Raw genomic sequence first — 17654 nt, forward strand, 5'->3', positions numbered from 1 at the left:
CTATGTATTTATGCCATAGAGGTATTTAAATGTATTTAAATGGATCTACCCCCCCCCCCCACCTTTCTTCCAATGTATAGAAATTGAATTTTTAAGTCTGTCCCCATATGATGAAGACCACTGATCATTTTAGTAGCCACACTCTGGACCAACTCCATCCTATTTACCGTATATCTTTTTTGAAGGTATGGTCTCCAGTATTCTAAGTGAGGTCTTACTTTAAAAAATGTTTGCACTTTAGGCAATTTTTAGTGACTCACATCATGTTAAATAGATAAATGCCAGTTTGAGGCTTATTCATGATGTTCTATCTTTGCACAGCATATCCAAAAATGATAACTATTTTTGCCATCTTGCTATTTTGATTAGCATTTGTATATCGTTAAGCTGCAGTAGCACAAGTCACTTTAGGACACGTTTGCACTTTAGGCATTTTTGCACAGTATAAGATTAAGAATAGAAAAAAGTCTATATAAAAGTAAAAAGAAAAAAAGAAAAAAAGTCTATATAAAAATAAGACTAGACAATATTAGACAAATACTCTTCTACTATAAATGAGTTTAGAGTGGTAATATTTACAACAACATTTTAGAAATTAAGTGGTAATTTTTATAACAACATGTTAGTAAAGGTTTATATAAAAAATAATTAGTGATGAAGGTTTGATCAATGAAAGAAACCACATGCCACAATTCCCTTTTGGACAATAATAATATTATCCTGGGAGTGGCAACTCTGAGATCTTTACCTTCACCAAAAATAATATAGAAAAAAATATAATAAAATAATAAAAATTACCATTACAATAAGTAGTTGTTTCAATAGGTTAACCTTTTTTGCGGATCTTATTGATAGTGGTTAATCTGTTCTCCTGTTTTGCATTATTTCCCATATGATGAAGACCACTGATCATTTTAGTAGCCACACTCTGGACCAACTCCATCCTATTTACCGTATATCTTTTTTGAAGGTATGGTCTCCAGTATTCTAAGTGAGGTCTTACAAAGGCACTATCACCTCCCATTTCCTTCTGGCCTTTCCTCTTTCTGTGCACCCACACATTCTTCTGGCTTATACTGTTGCCTTTTCTACTTGTTTGGCTACCTTAAAATCAACAGCCACGGTCACCATCAAGTCCCAATATAATATAACTTTGAGATTGATAAGGAATCTGCATTTGGCAAACCAAGAATTTCCTTAAAATATTTCCTCAATAAGATCTCAGCTGACAACAAATGTGTGGTCAGAAAGTTTACCAAACACAGATTCTTTAATCAAAACATATTCTCCAACATTTTGAATTTGGAATTAACTGTATGGGAATCTCTTACTGCAAAGATGTAAATGCTTGTAAAGCTGTTTCATGACTTTCAGTTGCTACTAATCGTTTGTCTAATATTTTAACATTCTCATCAACATTTTCTAGCTTCTGAATAACTTCTTGAGAAAAAGTAACATTTTGAATAGCTACAGACTTCAATAATCCCTCAACCCGATTATTAAGTAACCAAAGATCTCTAAGGGATATTTCTTGTGGTATCTCCTTTGCCTCCTGAGGAGTCAAGGCTTCCTCCTGAAAGGAAAATGCCTTAGGCATCTCCCTGTAATTTAACAGGGACGATATTAACCCCTCAGGAGATTCTACAGGAGGTACTTTGGACCTGTCTCCATGATCCAAATCACAAGATATCACAGGAGGGTTTGGTGGAGTTCTATATAGGGGGGCTGAGTGATGCTCCAGACAGAGAAGCAAGATTATTAGTCGACATTGATATCGGATTAGATGGTACAAGTTGCCGGTCAATAGGGCCCATTAAAACAGGAGTAGAACTTTTAATTTTTGCTTTCTTCTTTCCCATATTAATAAACAAAATCTAGCTTACCCCTAGAGCCCCTAAAGAGCTCTCCAAGCCAAGTTATTATTATTCCTCATGGCTCCTCGTGGTTCCCAAGAGGCTTGGAGTGCCCCTTAGGGCACGCCCCTTTGGCCATGAGCTGTAGGCATGATGTCTTTTTCACAGCAAAAAGTAAGGACCCTGATGACGTGGTCCCAAAGTCCCCGCAGATGCCAGCTCCGGGCTCACCAAGTAGGTAATTTTGCTTGTCTAATTTTCCAAGTAAAATATTATGCTATATAAATCATCTCCAATAATCTGGGCTTGAAAAAGTATAGACTTGCTCAGCTCAAGGAGGGCAGGTTGCATTTGCAATAATTTAAAGACCTTGCAGCCTTATATGTTTTATTAACAGCACTTTTGTAGATGTGAAGTACTAGTTGAGCATCCAAGTCAAAAGTTACACTAGTTCAAAGATCAAAAGCTTCATTGAATCATGATCAGAGGCAAAACATGCCTGATTGACTCAGCTCAAGCCATATCAGACCAGTGAACTGTGCCTCAAGCAATCCAAGTCCTTCCTTTGTCACCTTCTTTGGTTCACAAGAGGTTTAAATCTAGTCCACCCTAAATTGCCTATCATCAATGCAGAAAATATTAGGATGTTTTAAGCTATGCAACTATCACCCCTTTTATGAAGCTACGTTAGGCTTTATTATCGCCAACCGCAAGCAGTAAAAGCTCCAATGCTCATAGAATTCCTATGAGCATCGGAACTAATACAGCCGCAGCCAACGATAAAAAAAAGCGTAATGTGGCTTCATAAAAGGGGGCCTATGTTACTAGCCCTTTAATCAACAGACTGTGAAACTATTAAGACAGATTTCTGGGACAAGATAGGAGCAGCAAGTATTAGAATACTTATTCAGTGTTTAATACAATATCACTCTGGAGAACAATCTACAGTTATTGGAAGATTTAATTTATTGAAAAAGCTCATCTGTTTTAAAAAGTTTGCATATGGGATGAAAGACATGCAGTGCACCAGAAGCAATAATTGAATAATAAAATAGAACTTTGTGTAATTATAGCTAAAGCGAGAGGAATAAAATGAAGAATGTAGATCATTGCATCTCACTACAAGTAGGGTAATAAAGAAAATCAATATAAATAACAGTGCATTCGATCTAAGATTTAAGTCTTAAAAGCATGGAGCTCTACTTTAATGAAAAATTGGAAAATTGACACTTGCTGAAAACTATTCTACCAATCTGATTGTCTGGTTCCATGATAGAGCCTCTTTATGAATCTATATTAGCGGTCTCACACTCAAACCCTTTCCAGGGCCACATTTTGGATTTGTAGATACTTGGAGGGCCGCAGAAAAAATAGTTAATGTCTTATTAAAGAAATGACAACTTTGCATGAGGTAAAACTCATTATAGTTTATAAATCTTTCCTTAATTGCTTCTGATAATTTCAGCTATACACAGCTGAAAGCAGTGCAACATGCAAAAAGTGAAGTTTAGATAGTTTTTCACTTTCTGCATGTTGCACTGCTTTCAGCTGTGTATAGCTGAAATTATCAGAAGCAATTAAGGAATGATTTATAAACTATAAAGAGTTTTACCTCATGCAAAATTATGATTTAGATTCTGAAGTATCAACTGCAAGAGACACGATTTTGGTGTAGTCCTCTAGGCTTTTTTGTAGAGGGGAGAATCAATATCTAACGTGCCTAGAAAACTTGGCCTTAAGTGTCCGGTGGTCACGTCCGCAACCGCCTTCAGCTCTCACCTCCTCCAGCACCGGACACAACCGCCATCTTACATGAAGCAGGCACCGCCAGGAGAGGTGCCGAATTTTTTGAGAGTTCACGAGATTACGTACACATACACAAGCTGCACTGCCTCCAATGGTTACCTTACATTCTGAAACATTGCACGCCTCACTGTTGTAACCTCACGCAAGCACTTTCCTGCGTCTGTATGTGATTGTCCTCTCCACTCCACCTCACAATCGCGTATAGGTGCAGGAAAGCGCTTGCTTGAGGTTACAGCAGTGAGGCGGGCAACGTTCCAGAACAATGGTAACATACCGAGGACCTCAAAATAGTACCTGGTGGGCCGCATGTGGCCCCTGGGCTGCGAGTTTGAGGCCCTGATCTATACTGGGAAAACATTCAATGTCTATAACAGAGGTGGGCAGCCTCAGTTCTCAAAGACCATAACCCTATCGGGTTTTCAGGATTTCCCCAATGAATATACATAAAATCTATTTGCATACAATCGAGGCAGTGCATGCAAATAGATCTCATGCATATTCACTGGGTAAATCCTGAAAACCTGACTAGGTTGTGGCCCTTGAGGAATGAGGTTGCCCATCCCTGATATATATATAATGGCTAATAACTCCTTCCCCAAAGTATTCCATGCACCAAAATTGAGAACATGGATACAAACACAAAATTAGTCTTCCACTTTCCATTAGAAAATAGGAAATATATGAGTATTAGAGAATTACACGGTGACAAAATTCATCACCGTTCCCATCCCCGCGGATAACCGTGGGAAATAATCCCATGTCATTTTTTAATGTCTATTTCAGCCTCAGTCCTTCTACACCAGCATACTTCAAAGAAAAGCTTGAGGGTCAGTGGTTGTGGCCATTCATACTCTGATTCTTCCCTCTCTCCTTAAAGAATGACATGAAGATGGTTTACCGCGGTTATCCGCGGAGACGGGAACGGTGATGAATTTTGTCACCATGTCATTCACTAATGAGTATGTCTACTTTTCAAGCCCACTCAAAAGCATTCCCTTCTATATCTAAAATAATTAAAATAATTTTCCCGTTGGCATTTACACTATGTTTTGCGGGGCACCTAAATCATTCAACTATAAATCACACTGAAATAATAAACACAAAAAAACAGTGGAGAAAAACACACCTCAATACACAGACCAACAGGACACTCAGTATCCTAAGCAGTCTGTATCCTCTCTGGTCTGTAAAAAAATGCCACACATATATATACTCTCTCATACATTCATAAAGAGTTTTTATCAAAAGTGTAAATATGTTTTTAAGCAAAATGAATGTCAAGGCTCCACAGCAAAAAACTAAAGTGAAGAGACAGTTAAGTGAAGAGTGAAGAGTTTTAAGATACAACTTTGGCAAAAAGAACAACAATGGATACGTCGTCTGCATTCTCTTTATCCTCATGGACTTACAGCATTAAAATGGCAACCATTTTATTAAATAAACCAATGAGTAAACTATCTGTTTTTTCTATTTTTTACTGTTATTTTCCATGATTATTTTTTTTGCTATAATTTATTATCACCACGGGGATTTCTTCTGATATAATTTAATTTATGGAGACTTTAGTTAAGTTTTTCAATACTCGTCTTGATTATAACTTTTTTTTTTTTTGCTCATTTCAAAATGAGCAAATGGTTTTGGATTTTTGGTTAGAATTTTTCCTACAGGAGTTTAGCGAATCACTTATCATGTTGGTGATGACATCATCACGCCCGGATTTTGAAAACCGGGCGCGTCTCTCGGTTCAGCAGCCATGTTTGTTAGTCAAGCTTGTGTTCCAGATGCGTGGAAGCTTTTGCAAATACAGATATGTGAAAGATATTTTCATCATCCCCTGATGTAGCATTGCTGGAGTTGTGAAACAGGTGTATATGACTAATAAGGAGAAGGAAGGGAGTTCCTCCCCATGAATACAGATGCTTTAGATAAGTTTTTTCATGCTCTGTTTGAAACTTTGGATCAAATAATTACTTACTCAGCTGTAGTCATCATTACTTTAGTCTTTTACTGTGGAGCCTTGACATTCATTTTGCTTGTAAGCATATTTACACTTTTGATAAAAACTCTTTATGAATGTATGAGAGAGTATATATATGTGTGATGTTTTTTTACAGACCAGTGAGGATACAGACTGCTTAAGATACTGTGTGTCCCAGTGGATAGGTGCCCCTCCCCTCTCTCCCTCCCCCCTGCTCCTTCCCCACCCCTTCATTGGACACACACGCACCCTTTCCCTTCCCCATACTTCTTTAAGTATGAGTAGCATCATAAGAACATGAGTAGCATCATAAGAACATAAGAATAGCCGCTGCTGGGTCAGACCAGTGGTCCATAGTGCCCAGCAGTCCGCTCACGTGGCGGCCCTCTGGTCAAAGAGCAGCGCCCTAACTGAGACTAGCCCTATCTAAGTACATTGCGGTTCAGCAGGAACTTGTCTAACTTTGTTTTGAATCCCTGGAGGGTGTTTTCTCCTATGACAGACTCCGGAAGAGCTTTCCAGTTTTCTACCACTCTCTGGGTGAAAAAGAACTTCCATACGTTCGTAAAGAATCTATCCCCTTTCAATTTTAGAGAGTGCCCTCTCGTCCTCCATACCTTGGAGAGGGTGAACAACCTGTCCTTATCAACTGAGTCTATTCCCTTCAGTACCTGGAATGTTTCGATCATGTCCCCTCTCAATCTCCTCTGTTCGAGGGAGAAGAGGCCCAGTTTCTCTAATCTTTCGCTGTACGGCAACTCCTCCAGCCCTTTAACTATCTTAGTCGCTCTTCTCTGGACCCTTTCGAGTAGTACCGTATCCTTCTTCGTGTACGGCGACCAGTGCTGGATGCAGTACTCTAAGTGAGGGCGCACCATGGCCCAGTACAGTGGCATGATAACCTTCTCCGATCTGTTCTTGATCCCCTTCTTTATCATTCCTAGCATTCTGTTCGCATTGCGCGGACAGCTTCATTGACTTGTTGATCATAACTCCCAAGTCTCTTTCCTGGGAGGTCTCTCCAAGTACTGCCCCGGACATCCTGTATTTGTGCATGAGATTTTTGTTACCTACATGCATCACTTTACACTTATCCACGTTGAACCTCATCTGCCATGTTGATGGCCATTCCTCGAACCTGATTATGTCACGTTGCAAATCTTCGCAATCCCCCTGCGTCTTCACTACTCTGAATAACTTAATCACCTCACTCGTCAAACCAATGTCTAGATCATTTATAAAGATGTTGAAGAGTACGGGTCCAAGCACCGAGCCCTGCGGCACCCAACTGGTGATGCTCTTCCAGTCCGAGTACTTACATTATTTAACTATAAATAAGATATAGAAGTACTTAGCTTAGTGGTCAGAGTACAAGGATATTAGGATGATGGCTGTGGTCTAAAACAATCGCTATAAGCAGGAAGGGATTATTGTCTTGAGAAAACCATAATAGGTGAAACATGTTGGCCTAATATCCCTGTACTCTGACCATTTAGGGCTCCTTTTATCAAGGTGCACTACGGGGGTTAGCGCGTCGGATATTTCATCACACGCTAACCCCCGCGGCACGCCAAAAAACTAATGCCTCGTCAATGGAGGCGTTAGCGACTAGCTCGGCAGGCAGTTGAACGCGTGGTATTCCATGCGTTAACCGCCTACCGCACCTTGATAAAAGGAGCCCTAAGCTAAGTACTTCTATATCTTATTTATAGTTAAATAATTTAAAATTTTTTAAAAAAGTAAAAAATAAAGTTTAAATGGGTCCGATGAAGAAATTACACATAAAGTCATGGACTATGAAAGTATTAAGTCCCTGGTGGTGCTGCTGAGGATTGTTAGTGAGTAATATTGAGAGATATAATGGACGCTGTTTCAAACTTGTAAACAGTTGCCTATTATCTGTAGTTTTGGGATATATGCATCATTATGTTAAGTGGCTTACGAGATAGCTGATGGGGAGGGAGGGTGAGCAGTCTTTATAGATTGACTCACCATGATAACCCAAATTTCTAACCTTGGTTTATATTCGAGTCAACATTTTTTTATGGGGGAGGGAAGGGTGGTCAGACTCAGGTGTCTTACAATGGAAATGGGTTAGAAAGGTCTCATGTAGCTCTGACAGTATGCTGGTAATATGACTTGTGTGTTATTCATAAGCCTAATACATGATGGACAGTTGGAGATAAAGAACCAAGAAATCAGTCTGAAAAGCAGAAACAGAAGTTGGCTGGCTAAAGGCAAAATAGTTTGCTGGCTCTGCAGGTGTTTTTTTAATAGACTCAGTCTGTTTTATCAGTGTAGCTATGCAAATGTCAGAAACTGGGAAAATGTTCTGTTTACATCTTTGGGCTTTTTTTGGAAATAGAAGGAACTGATATTTAAAAAGAAAAGAAGAAGAAGAAAAAACTGAACTCCTAAATATGTGCCTTATTTTTAGCCAAACTTAAAAGCTTATATTTTTCAGCTGAAAATTCATCTTACAGCATGCTTATAAATTCGTGAATTATAGTTTAATGAAGAGTTACTCAACTAAGCTGGGATAGAGTCTTGAAACAGCATTAGGCGAAACATGATCGGCGGTAGTCACCTCTTTGAAAAGTGAATAAGCTACTGTAAATATGAATTCTAAAAAAATATATATATATATATATATCTGTCTGCAGAAAGTTGTTGAAGAAGAGTGGAATATATAACTGAATAAAACAGAATAAATTATTGGACTAACTCCACCTTTTACAAAATCACACAAGAGGTTTATAGCGCCAGCCGGCGTGCTGAATGCGCAGTTTTGTAACGGGTGAGGGGGGAGGGTAAGTGATGAGTGACTGGTGAAAAGTGCTCTCAAAAAAGTGATATTGAGAAGGTCACCTCGATAGTTCATGGAAAGAGAGGGGGATGGAACTTGATATACCACCTTTCTGTGGTTTGCATATAATATATGAGTACTCATTTTGTACCTGGGGAAATGAAGTGTTAAGTGACTTGCCCAGAATCACAAGGAGCTGCAGTGAGAATTAAGAATTGCCATACTGGGACAGACTGAAGATCCATCAAGCCTAGTATCCTATTTCCAGCAGTGGTCAACCTAGGTCACAGGTACCTGGCAAGATCCCAAGGAGAAAAACAGATTTTCTGCTGCTTATGCCCAGATTCGCAAGCTGCTACACTAAGCTGCACCTCCACTCCTGGGGAATTACTTTGAATTTGCTGATGGGATATTGAATTTATGATTATAAATTAGGTTTATAAATATATATTAAATACGTATTGTAGAATATAGTTACTAGCAGGGACTCATTCAGGCCACATACACAAAAGTAGTTGACGTAACATAAACTGTGTGCAAAATGATAATAATAGTGTTGGATCGGAGAAAAATAAACCTCAATTGTGAGGACCTCAATGGACTCCATTTTGAGAGGAGCCGGCTTCATTTCCATCGGATTGTAAGAAGCAAGGAGACATTCGAAGATGGCATATATCCCCTGATGTAGCCTGTTTTTTGGCGAAACAGAAAGTCTTTTCTGTCGGGACGAGGAGTTGAAAGCCTCTTTTGAAATTTCACACTTTCAGATGAGTGTATTTCTTCCGTAATTGTGATTTTTGTGCTCCATGCCTCCGAAACGACTTACATAATTGAAATTGAGCTGTAGCCTTCACTATTAATATAGTCAAGCTTGGGGTTCTGGTCACTAATTGTTGACACGTATAATATATGGAATTGGGTGTTGAGGGTTGTTATCACACAAAAAAGTTCTGAAAAAAATGTGACTTGGTATGAATGGAAACCCTACTTATTTCTATGTATGCGGAGTTTTTTTATAAACCCGTGATGATATGTTGAGGGCTGGGTATTTGTGTAGTCCCAACCTCTCACAATTGAGGTTTATTTTTCTCCGATTCAACACTACTATTATCATTTTGCACACAGTTTATGTTACGTCAACTACTTTTGTGTATGTGGCCTGAATGAGTCCCTGCTAGTAACTATATTCTACAATACGTATTAATATATATTTATTAGTCATTACGATTGTATCCCAGAAACTTATAAATTAGGTTTGCCATTCATTTACCTAGATTTATGAGTCTTAATTCATAAGCCTAGTGCTAAACTCATAATCTTTTCCCCCATCTTTAATCCATCCTTGTTGCTACCCACATTTTATGCTAAAGCCTGTTTACTGCACAGGCAGGCTGTCTTTGCACAAAGAGTTGCTTGTAAAGACAATGAAAATTCTTCCCGGGGTTAATTTCTTGCCTAACCCCAAAACAGGATGCAGCAGGTTAAATCAGTTTTACTGTAACCCAAGTCTACTTCTAGACTAGACATACAGGGTCAGACTCTCCAGGAAAATGACTTCCTGCCTTGGCAGTATTCTGTCCTCTCACAAAAGAGTTGAAACATAGCCTAATGGTTAGTACAGTAGGATTTGATCCTGGTGAATTGGGTTCAATTCCCACTACAGTTCCTCATGACCCTGGGCAAGCCATTTAACCCTCCATTGCCTCAGGTACAAACCACAGATTGTGAGTCCACTAGAGACAGAGAAAGTACCTGCATAGAGTGCTGTTTGCATCTAGTAGTACTACAGAAATGATTAGTAGTAATAGTGGATAGCAATTTTATTCTTTTGCCAGGGCCCATCTTCAGGCATTGCAGCCTCTCCTGAGAACCCCCCCCCCCCTAAAAGACCCTTATAAGAACAAAAGAATTGCCAGACTGAAGGTTCATCAAGCCCTGCATCCTGTTTCCAACAGTGGCCAACCCCAGGTCCCAAGTACCTAGTTAGATCCCAAGCAGTAAAATAGATTTTATGCTGCTTATCCTAGGAATAAGCAGTGGATTTCCCCAAGCCATCTCAACAATAGCCTATGGACTTCTCTTTTAGGAAATTATCCAAGCCTTTTTTAAACCCTGCTAAGCTGATTGATTTCACCACACTCTCCAGCAGCGGATTCCAGAGTTTAACTACACATTGTGTGAAGAAATATTTTCTCTGGTTTGCTTTAAATCTACTACTTAGATGCCCCCTAGTCCTAATATTTTTGGAGTGAACAAGCATTTCACATCTACCCTTTGTACTCCACTCAGTAATTTATAAACCCCTATCATATTACCACTGAGCCATCTCTTCTTTCTATTCTAGGGCCTCTCTGTTTCCCCTCTAGGAATTTTAGCTGTCTCAGTCTGAGCCTTGCTCTCCTGACTCAGCAGGCTAACCGTGCCTGCTTGAACTGTCCCCTTTTTACCATACACTGCAGTCTCTCACTTCTTAAGGTGATACTATTAAGGATCCTATGCATTTGTTATCCTATGCATTTGTTATCTTGCTTATCTAATTTCTAAGCGGCATACAAGGTTAAAAATATAAAATCAGAGATTTACATATGAATATCAAGGACAGACATACATTATCAGACAAGAGGTTATGGGGTAGAAGTACAATAGAAGATAGGATAGAAAGACGTAGATGGGAAGTACATTAGGGACCCGAAGTGGTCCATGTTTCGGTTTTTAAGCCTGCCTCAGGAGTGTAATCAACATCCAGCAAATAACGCTGTCATGACGACAATGATTGTGTTGTAGTAAACTGGGTATAATCCAAGACTAAAAAAGTAAAAGCTGCTTGTATCGCCGCTTCTCCAGGTGAAGGGATATTTATTATAACTTTTTTAGTCTTGGATTATACCCAATTTACTACAACAGCAATCATTAATGTCACGATAGTGTTACCTGATAGATGTTGATTACACCCCTGAGGCAGGCTTAAATGCCGAAACACGGACCGTGTCGGGTCCACGACATACAGTGAATATATGATAGAGGCTATTATATTTTAATAAATATGTACTCATTTAATTTATTCCTGGTTGATGTGTACTGTTCCATCCTCATCCAGAATATCACCTCTCCAACATGCTGACAATGACTGACTTTAAAACATTCCGAAAGGAAATTAAAACCCTGCTATTCAGAAAATTTATCAAGAAAAACTAATACATCTCCTTGACTATTCCCAATCCTGTAAATTTCCCAGCTAATCTCAACCATGTAATTAGCAGCCTAATCTGTAATGTTCCTGGAAATGTCCAGTTATCTTCTTTTGCAATCTGCCTAGAACTGCAAGATATTGGCGGAATAGAAGTCACTAGTGTAATACCAGTATATTAATGTATGAAAATATTGTTATATTGTTTGTTTTATTTACTTGATTTCATGTGAATTTTTGCTGTTCCCCTCTAGATTTGTGGATAGTGTAAGTAATAAATGTTTTAAATAAATACCTGGCTGTAATAGCCTCATGTAATAGCCTTGTAGAATGCTCACAGGTTCCATAAGGAGAAAGTGCACAGGCAAAGTCTTTCATTCCTCCACCATTCTCTAAATAAGAACTACAAGAAACATTCACAGTTAAATAACTGTTTAATGCAAACTAATGTACTGTATCTTTAAAACTCATGGGAGTTTCTCCTGGGAAGAAAATGTTTCCATCTTTTGATGATTATTTCCAAAATTGTCCTAAGGAACTCAGTCTGCAGAAGTTGTTATAAGTAAAATTATCTGTCATCAGATATGTAATTTATTTAGGCCCTCTTTTACAAAGGGGATTATTGTGGCGGCCTGCAGTAATTGTAACGAAGCCCATTGGGAATTAATGGGCTTTGGTTCAGTTGCTGACAGCTGTCTGGTAGCCGCTACTGCAGGTTTGTAAAAAGGGGATGGTGGTGGTATATTTCCCACTTATTTTCTACTAATTATTATTTTTTTATCTGTTGCTTTGCTTTCTTTTGGGGCTTTTTCTTTTTTTAAATGCAGGATCCACCTTCATTTGTAATACTCACATAATCCCAGTCAAAAACCAAGAAGGAGTGGCAATGATGTTCATAATTAACTTTGAATATGTAGCAGAAAATGAGAATGATGAGTCCTCTGAAAAGCTGGACCAGATATTGCCTGAAAATCGTAAGTATTTGATATAAGACACATTTTGGGCATTTAAATGGAACAAATAAATCTTCCGAGAAGATGTGAGCTTCTGTAAAACAAAATCCAAATGCAATAAAGAAAATCTGTTCATCAGTTCAGTAAAGTAGATGTTCTAATAAGTAACATACAATCAATATACCCCATTTGCATTCACATGTGCCTCCAAAAGAATAAATATGATTGGTCAATACAAGGATTAAGCAATTGTAAAGTATGACATTCGGTCTAGTGATAATTTATATTGAAATCCCTTTAGATTTTTGTCACTAAGACAAGATGGGCTTCATTTACTTTGACATACTTTGATTTTGCAGTTATCTGTGGGGTAACACTGGGAGGGGCCTAAGACTCTGATTAGCCCAGGATCAGGTGCATATTCTTATGATAAGAACACAGAATCTATTTATTATTTTGGGATCCTGTCAGATATTCCTAACCTAGATTGGCCACTGTTACAAACAAGATATTGGACTTGATGGACCTTTGTTTTATCCCAATACAACAATGCTTATGAATTTACAATGCATCCCTGCTTAATTCATATCATTATCTATAAGAAATTATACCCTATAAGTGTTGTTTAATTGTATTTCAGATGAAAGCAGCCTTTCAAGACGTACTACTTCAGGTAAATCAGTCTATAAATATTTTGTTGTCTGATTTTTATGAAAAGTGTGCCCAAACTTTGTATTAGTATTTAAAGGCTGGTTCACTAAGATGTGGTAAGGTTTTCATCTGGAAAATGTATTTACCACACATCCCTGTTTCCTTCAAAAAGGGCTATTCAGTTTTAGGAATCCGTTAGATTTTGCACAAGCAATGTACATAGAAAAATCCCCCAGGCTTCATCAGTGGTATTAAATTTTTGGAAGTGTGATGGCATCATTGGTAACTAAGGGAATGGTAACTACGTATATCTTAAAAAAGAAGAAATGGGAGTGTCATAGGGGTCCTTTTACATAGTTGTGGTAGAAAGTGGCTTTAACATGCCCTTATGCTGACTTCTCCTACTCAGGTCATTTGTACTGCACCAGTAATGCACAACCATTAAAACAATTACTGCATGAGCACACAGTGCAACCCATTTTGTAGGTGGTAAGGACTCACTTGGTAATCCTGTGCTAATCAATGCTGTTATCGGGACGAGTGGTCATTACCTGTCACACACCTTTCTCCAGGTACTTCCGGTCATCCTCCTCACTACTAAGCACTGTTAGAACAAACACAACACTATTAAAACACTTCATTCATACTCATCTAAAATCCATGACCAGGTCCCTCCAGGCTCTTCCTGGTCATCACCAGGTTTTTCCTGGACTCTGTTATTCTTCAGGTCCTCTCCGACCCTCATTGGCCCTTCGGATCTTGGGCAGTAGGTAGATGTCCACTTGGGGGACATCTGGGTGGTGTGTAGGTAGGTTACAAAGTTATGCACATAACTTAAAAAATACTATAAGTTATGTATGTAGGTCTAGAATATAGGTGCAAGTGCACTAGTTCTAATGTCTACTCTATGTGACCCACTAAGTATAAAGGTACTAAAAGTGGGGTTACAATTAACATAGATAAGGGCTATAAAAGTTTGGAGGGCTTTGTGTACTACAGAGTCATTAGAATGGGATTATACCATTTGTTTTCACAATTTTGATGATTTTCATGTTCTACATCCTAAACTCTGAAGGTGATTTCTGGGGTTAATTTGGCAAACCTGAGGCTGAAATTTTGCAAGATTATGCAGTTGATATCCCTCTGTATTGTGGAATAAATAAGTCAAATAGTCTTGTTCTGAGGTGTGACAGGTTATGTGGGATCTCACTCCTGAAAACATGTAACTGCTTGAATGGGGTAGGTAAAGAAAATTCTTTATTAACTCAAAAATACTGAGTCCTGTTACTTCAGGGGGCCAGGTGTACAAGAAACAATCTCTTTGTTCAGTAAGCAGAAGTCCTCAGATGGACTTGTGGCTTATGACAGTCTGCAAAAGTCTTTCTCTAGCCAGGTAACAAGGTCTGGTCCCAACCAGACCTCAGAGCAAAACTCATAGGTGTTCAGCAAAAGAAAGGTTGGCTTATCTCTAGTGGTTGCAGTCAAGGTATATACTGGGATCATTTCTACCTCCTTCTCGCCTGCACCTCCTTAGCCTAGCTCTGGCCCTGCCTCTTATACTTCCTGGTAGCAGCTTCCCTGACTCCTCCTTCCCATGTCACTTCCCACTAAGGAGGAGCTACCTATGTTAAGGTAGTTCTGACATTATGAGGGAGTATCCAGCAGAGGGAGTAGTAGTGTCCTATAAACTCCCTCACAGAGCCCCATAGTCTAATAGATTATGTCATTGTAGTAGAAGGTATTTTACCAAGAAGATATAGTCTTATACAGTTGGGTTTTTATTTTTTTTCTTATCTTCACAGGCACACTTTTTGGCTTCAAATTACCAACCCTAAGACTCTCGACTTGCAGAAAGCAATCTTTACCACAAGAGGACCCTGATGAAGTGGTTGTTGAGTTAGCAAAGCTCAGTGATGAATCAGTAACTATGAAGCACTTAAAATCTCCTACAAAAGAAAGTTGTGGCCCATCTATAGCTGATGACAGGAAATCATTAATCAAATCTCATCAGTGCACACCTTTGGTTAATATATCAGGACCCCTTCACCATTCCTCACCTAAGCAGCAATGGGACCAACTGTACCCAGACAGGCTACATGTACAAATGGATGCACACATGACTTATGCCCACTCAAAGGAAAGCATTTGTAGCATAAGAAGAGCCTCTTCGGTGCATGACATAGAAGGATTTAGCATTCATCCCAAGAATAAATTTAGAGACCGTCATGCAAGTGAAGGTATGTTTTTAAATTTTAATTACATAATTGTATTTGTTGTGCTGTTCTACATCAAAATTAATTTTGCTTTTCTTAATTCATAATGTATTAAATCAACCCTAATATAAAAAAAAATAGTTAAAACAGTAACTTTGTGAAAAAGATAAGTGCCATACATTAAAGTATAAAACTTAGTAAAGATGTTTGTCACATATCTTACCAGATTCCTTGCGTAACCATAAGCAATGAAATACTGAAAATTTTGTCACATAATTATGAAAGGTCCTTCGGGTCTGACGTCAGCCAGGCTCCTTTGCAGCGTAGATCATTAAAACCATGATTGTGTTCCAAACAGTGTGTTACAAGGAGAGCTTATATTCTATTATTAGAGCTCTTGTGTTCTGTCACATGTTTCCTAAAAGGACATATAGTCTGACCAATATAAATTCTCAGGCATAGGCATATGAACATATAAACCATTTATGAGGTGGTACAAGAAGTCCTATATTTGCAATCATATATTTTGCCTATCTGCAGATATGTAAAGAAACCTTCTAGTTCGAGCGTAATGTCACAGGTCATGCATCCAGAGCATTTGTAATGACCACCATTCATAGTTGTCTCGTTGGACGTCGTTACATTGTCTGACGGGCTTAAGACGGAGTCATGCCAATCAGGGCCTTAGGCTCCTCTCTCACTATCCTGGATGGAGGGGCCTTAGGCATCTGAACCAATCAGGGCTTTTGGCCCTTCCTCATGCATCACATTTAGACAGGTGGGCCTGAAGTAGGAGCCAGAGAGCAGGCTTCCTGCTTCCAACATTTTAAAAAAGGTACGTGGAAGGTATGGAGGGATGTTCGGAGTGGGAGGCAGTGTCCGGTGGCAGGAGGAAGTGGGCATCCCTCCTGCCATTTGGGGAGGGGGTCGGGGGGGCAGTGGCTCTAGGGTGCCTGATGCAGGGAGGGAGGTCAAGGCATGAGGGTATTCTGCGTAGCAGGAGGGATTGGGCACCCCTCCTGCCATTTGTTTTAGGTTTGGGGGGACAGTGGCTGGGGGGTGCCTGGCGCAGGGGGGCTTTTTTCTTTTTTTACTGGGACAGATTGTGCATGTGTAACACACACACACCTGTGCCAAAAAATAAAAATAAAAAAAAGTCCTAACAGCAGTGACAGGAGGCTGCGCATGTGTCAATCACTCACTGAGTGATTGATCAGTTGCATTTGCATGCAAATGATTTGTACCTCCATTCAAATCATTTACGTGCAAACTTGATAGTGCATCGATTGCTGCTAGAGAATCGGCCATAGAATCACCAACAGCGATCGAGTCGGTATCTTTAGTGCATCTAGCCCTCTCTTTTATGTAGTATAATACCATGTGCTAAATGGAACTTGTAGTCCATGTCCATTTTCCATCACATAACATGCTATGCATTTACCATGTGAATTACCCTGCAATATCATGCCAGCAGTGTTACTGTTACAGTTCTTGTGTGCTATCAGTGCAGGCTATTTCATGCACTAATTACTTAGTGCACTGTTTGTTACCCAGTTTACTTTGACCAGATTTTCAAAAAGAAAACCAGCTAATTTGGCACTACTACCGTATTTTCACGCAAATAACGCGCACCCGTATAAAACGCGCACACGGGTATAGCGCGCAGAAATCACGATGATATGTACAAAAACTTTGGTATACCGCGCTCACGGGTATACCGCGCATGCTACCCGACGCTCCTTTCGCCCGCCCAGACTTTCCGACTCTCCGTTCACCCCCCCTGACTTCCGTGCACTGTCCCCCCTTGAAGGTCTGTCCCCATCCTGAAAGCCTGATGCCCCCCCCCCGACGTCCGATACATCCCTCCCCCCGAAGGACCGCCGACTCCCCAACAATATCGGGCCAGGAGGGAGCCCAAATCCTCCTGGCCACGGCGACCCCCTAACCCCACCCCGCACTACATTACGGGCAGGAGGGATCCCAGGCCCTCCTGCCCTCGACGCAAACCCCCCTCCCCCCAACGACTGCCCCCCCCCCCAAGAACCTCCGACCGCCCCCCCAGCCGACCCGCGACCCCCCCTGGCGACCCCCACGCCCCCCCCACCCCCCTTCCCCGTATCTTTGGTAGTTGGGCCAGAAGGGAGCCCAAACCCTCCTGGCCACGGCGACCCCCTAACCCCACCCCGCACTACATTACGGGCAGGAGG

At 40.0% G+C, this 17654-nt stretch overlaps 1 protein-coding gene across 2 annotated transcripts in view; it reads left to right on the forward strand.

Annotated features, from left to right (window-relative positions):
• The window catches only part of KCNH7 (potassium voltage-gated channel subfamily H member 7), a 457016-nt gene that overhangs the window by 242269 nt on the left and 197093 nt on the right, over positions 1 to 17654 (forward strand). For both annotated transcript variants that reach the window (XM_033947144.1, XM_033947145.1), the window contains exons 3-5: positions 12458 to 12604; positions 13224 to 13256; positions 15037 to 15471. In XM_033947144.1, coding sequence (XP_033803035.1) covers positions 12458 to 12604; positions 13224 to 13256; positions 15037 to 15471 — 615 coding nt within the window. The remainder of the gene's footprint in view (positions 1 to 12457; positions 12605 to 13223; positions 13257 to 15036; positions 15472 to 17654) is intronic.

The sequence above is a fragment of the Geotrypetes seraphini genome, chromosome 5 (genome assembly GCF_902459505.1).
Source record: "Geotrypetes seraphini chromosome 5, aGeoSer1.1, whole genome shotgun sequence".
Classification (NCBI taxonomy): domain Eukaryota; kingdom Metazoa; phylum Chordata; class Amphibia; order Gymnophiona; family Dermophiidae; genus Geotrypetes; species Geotrypetes seraphini.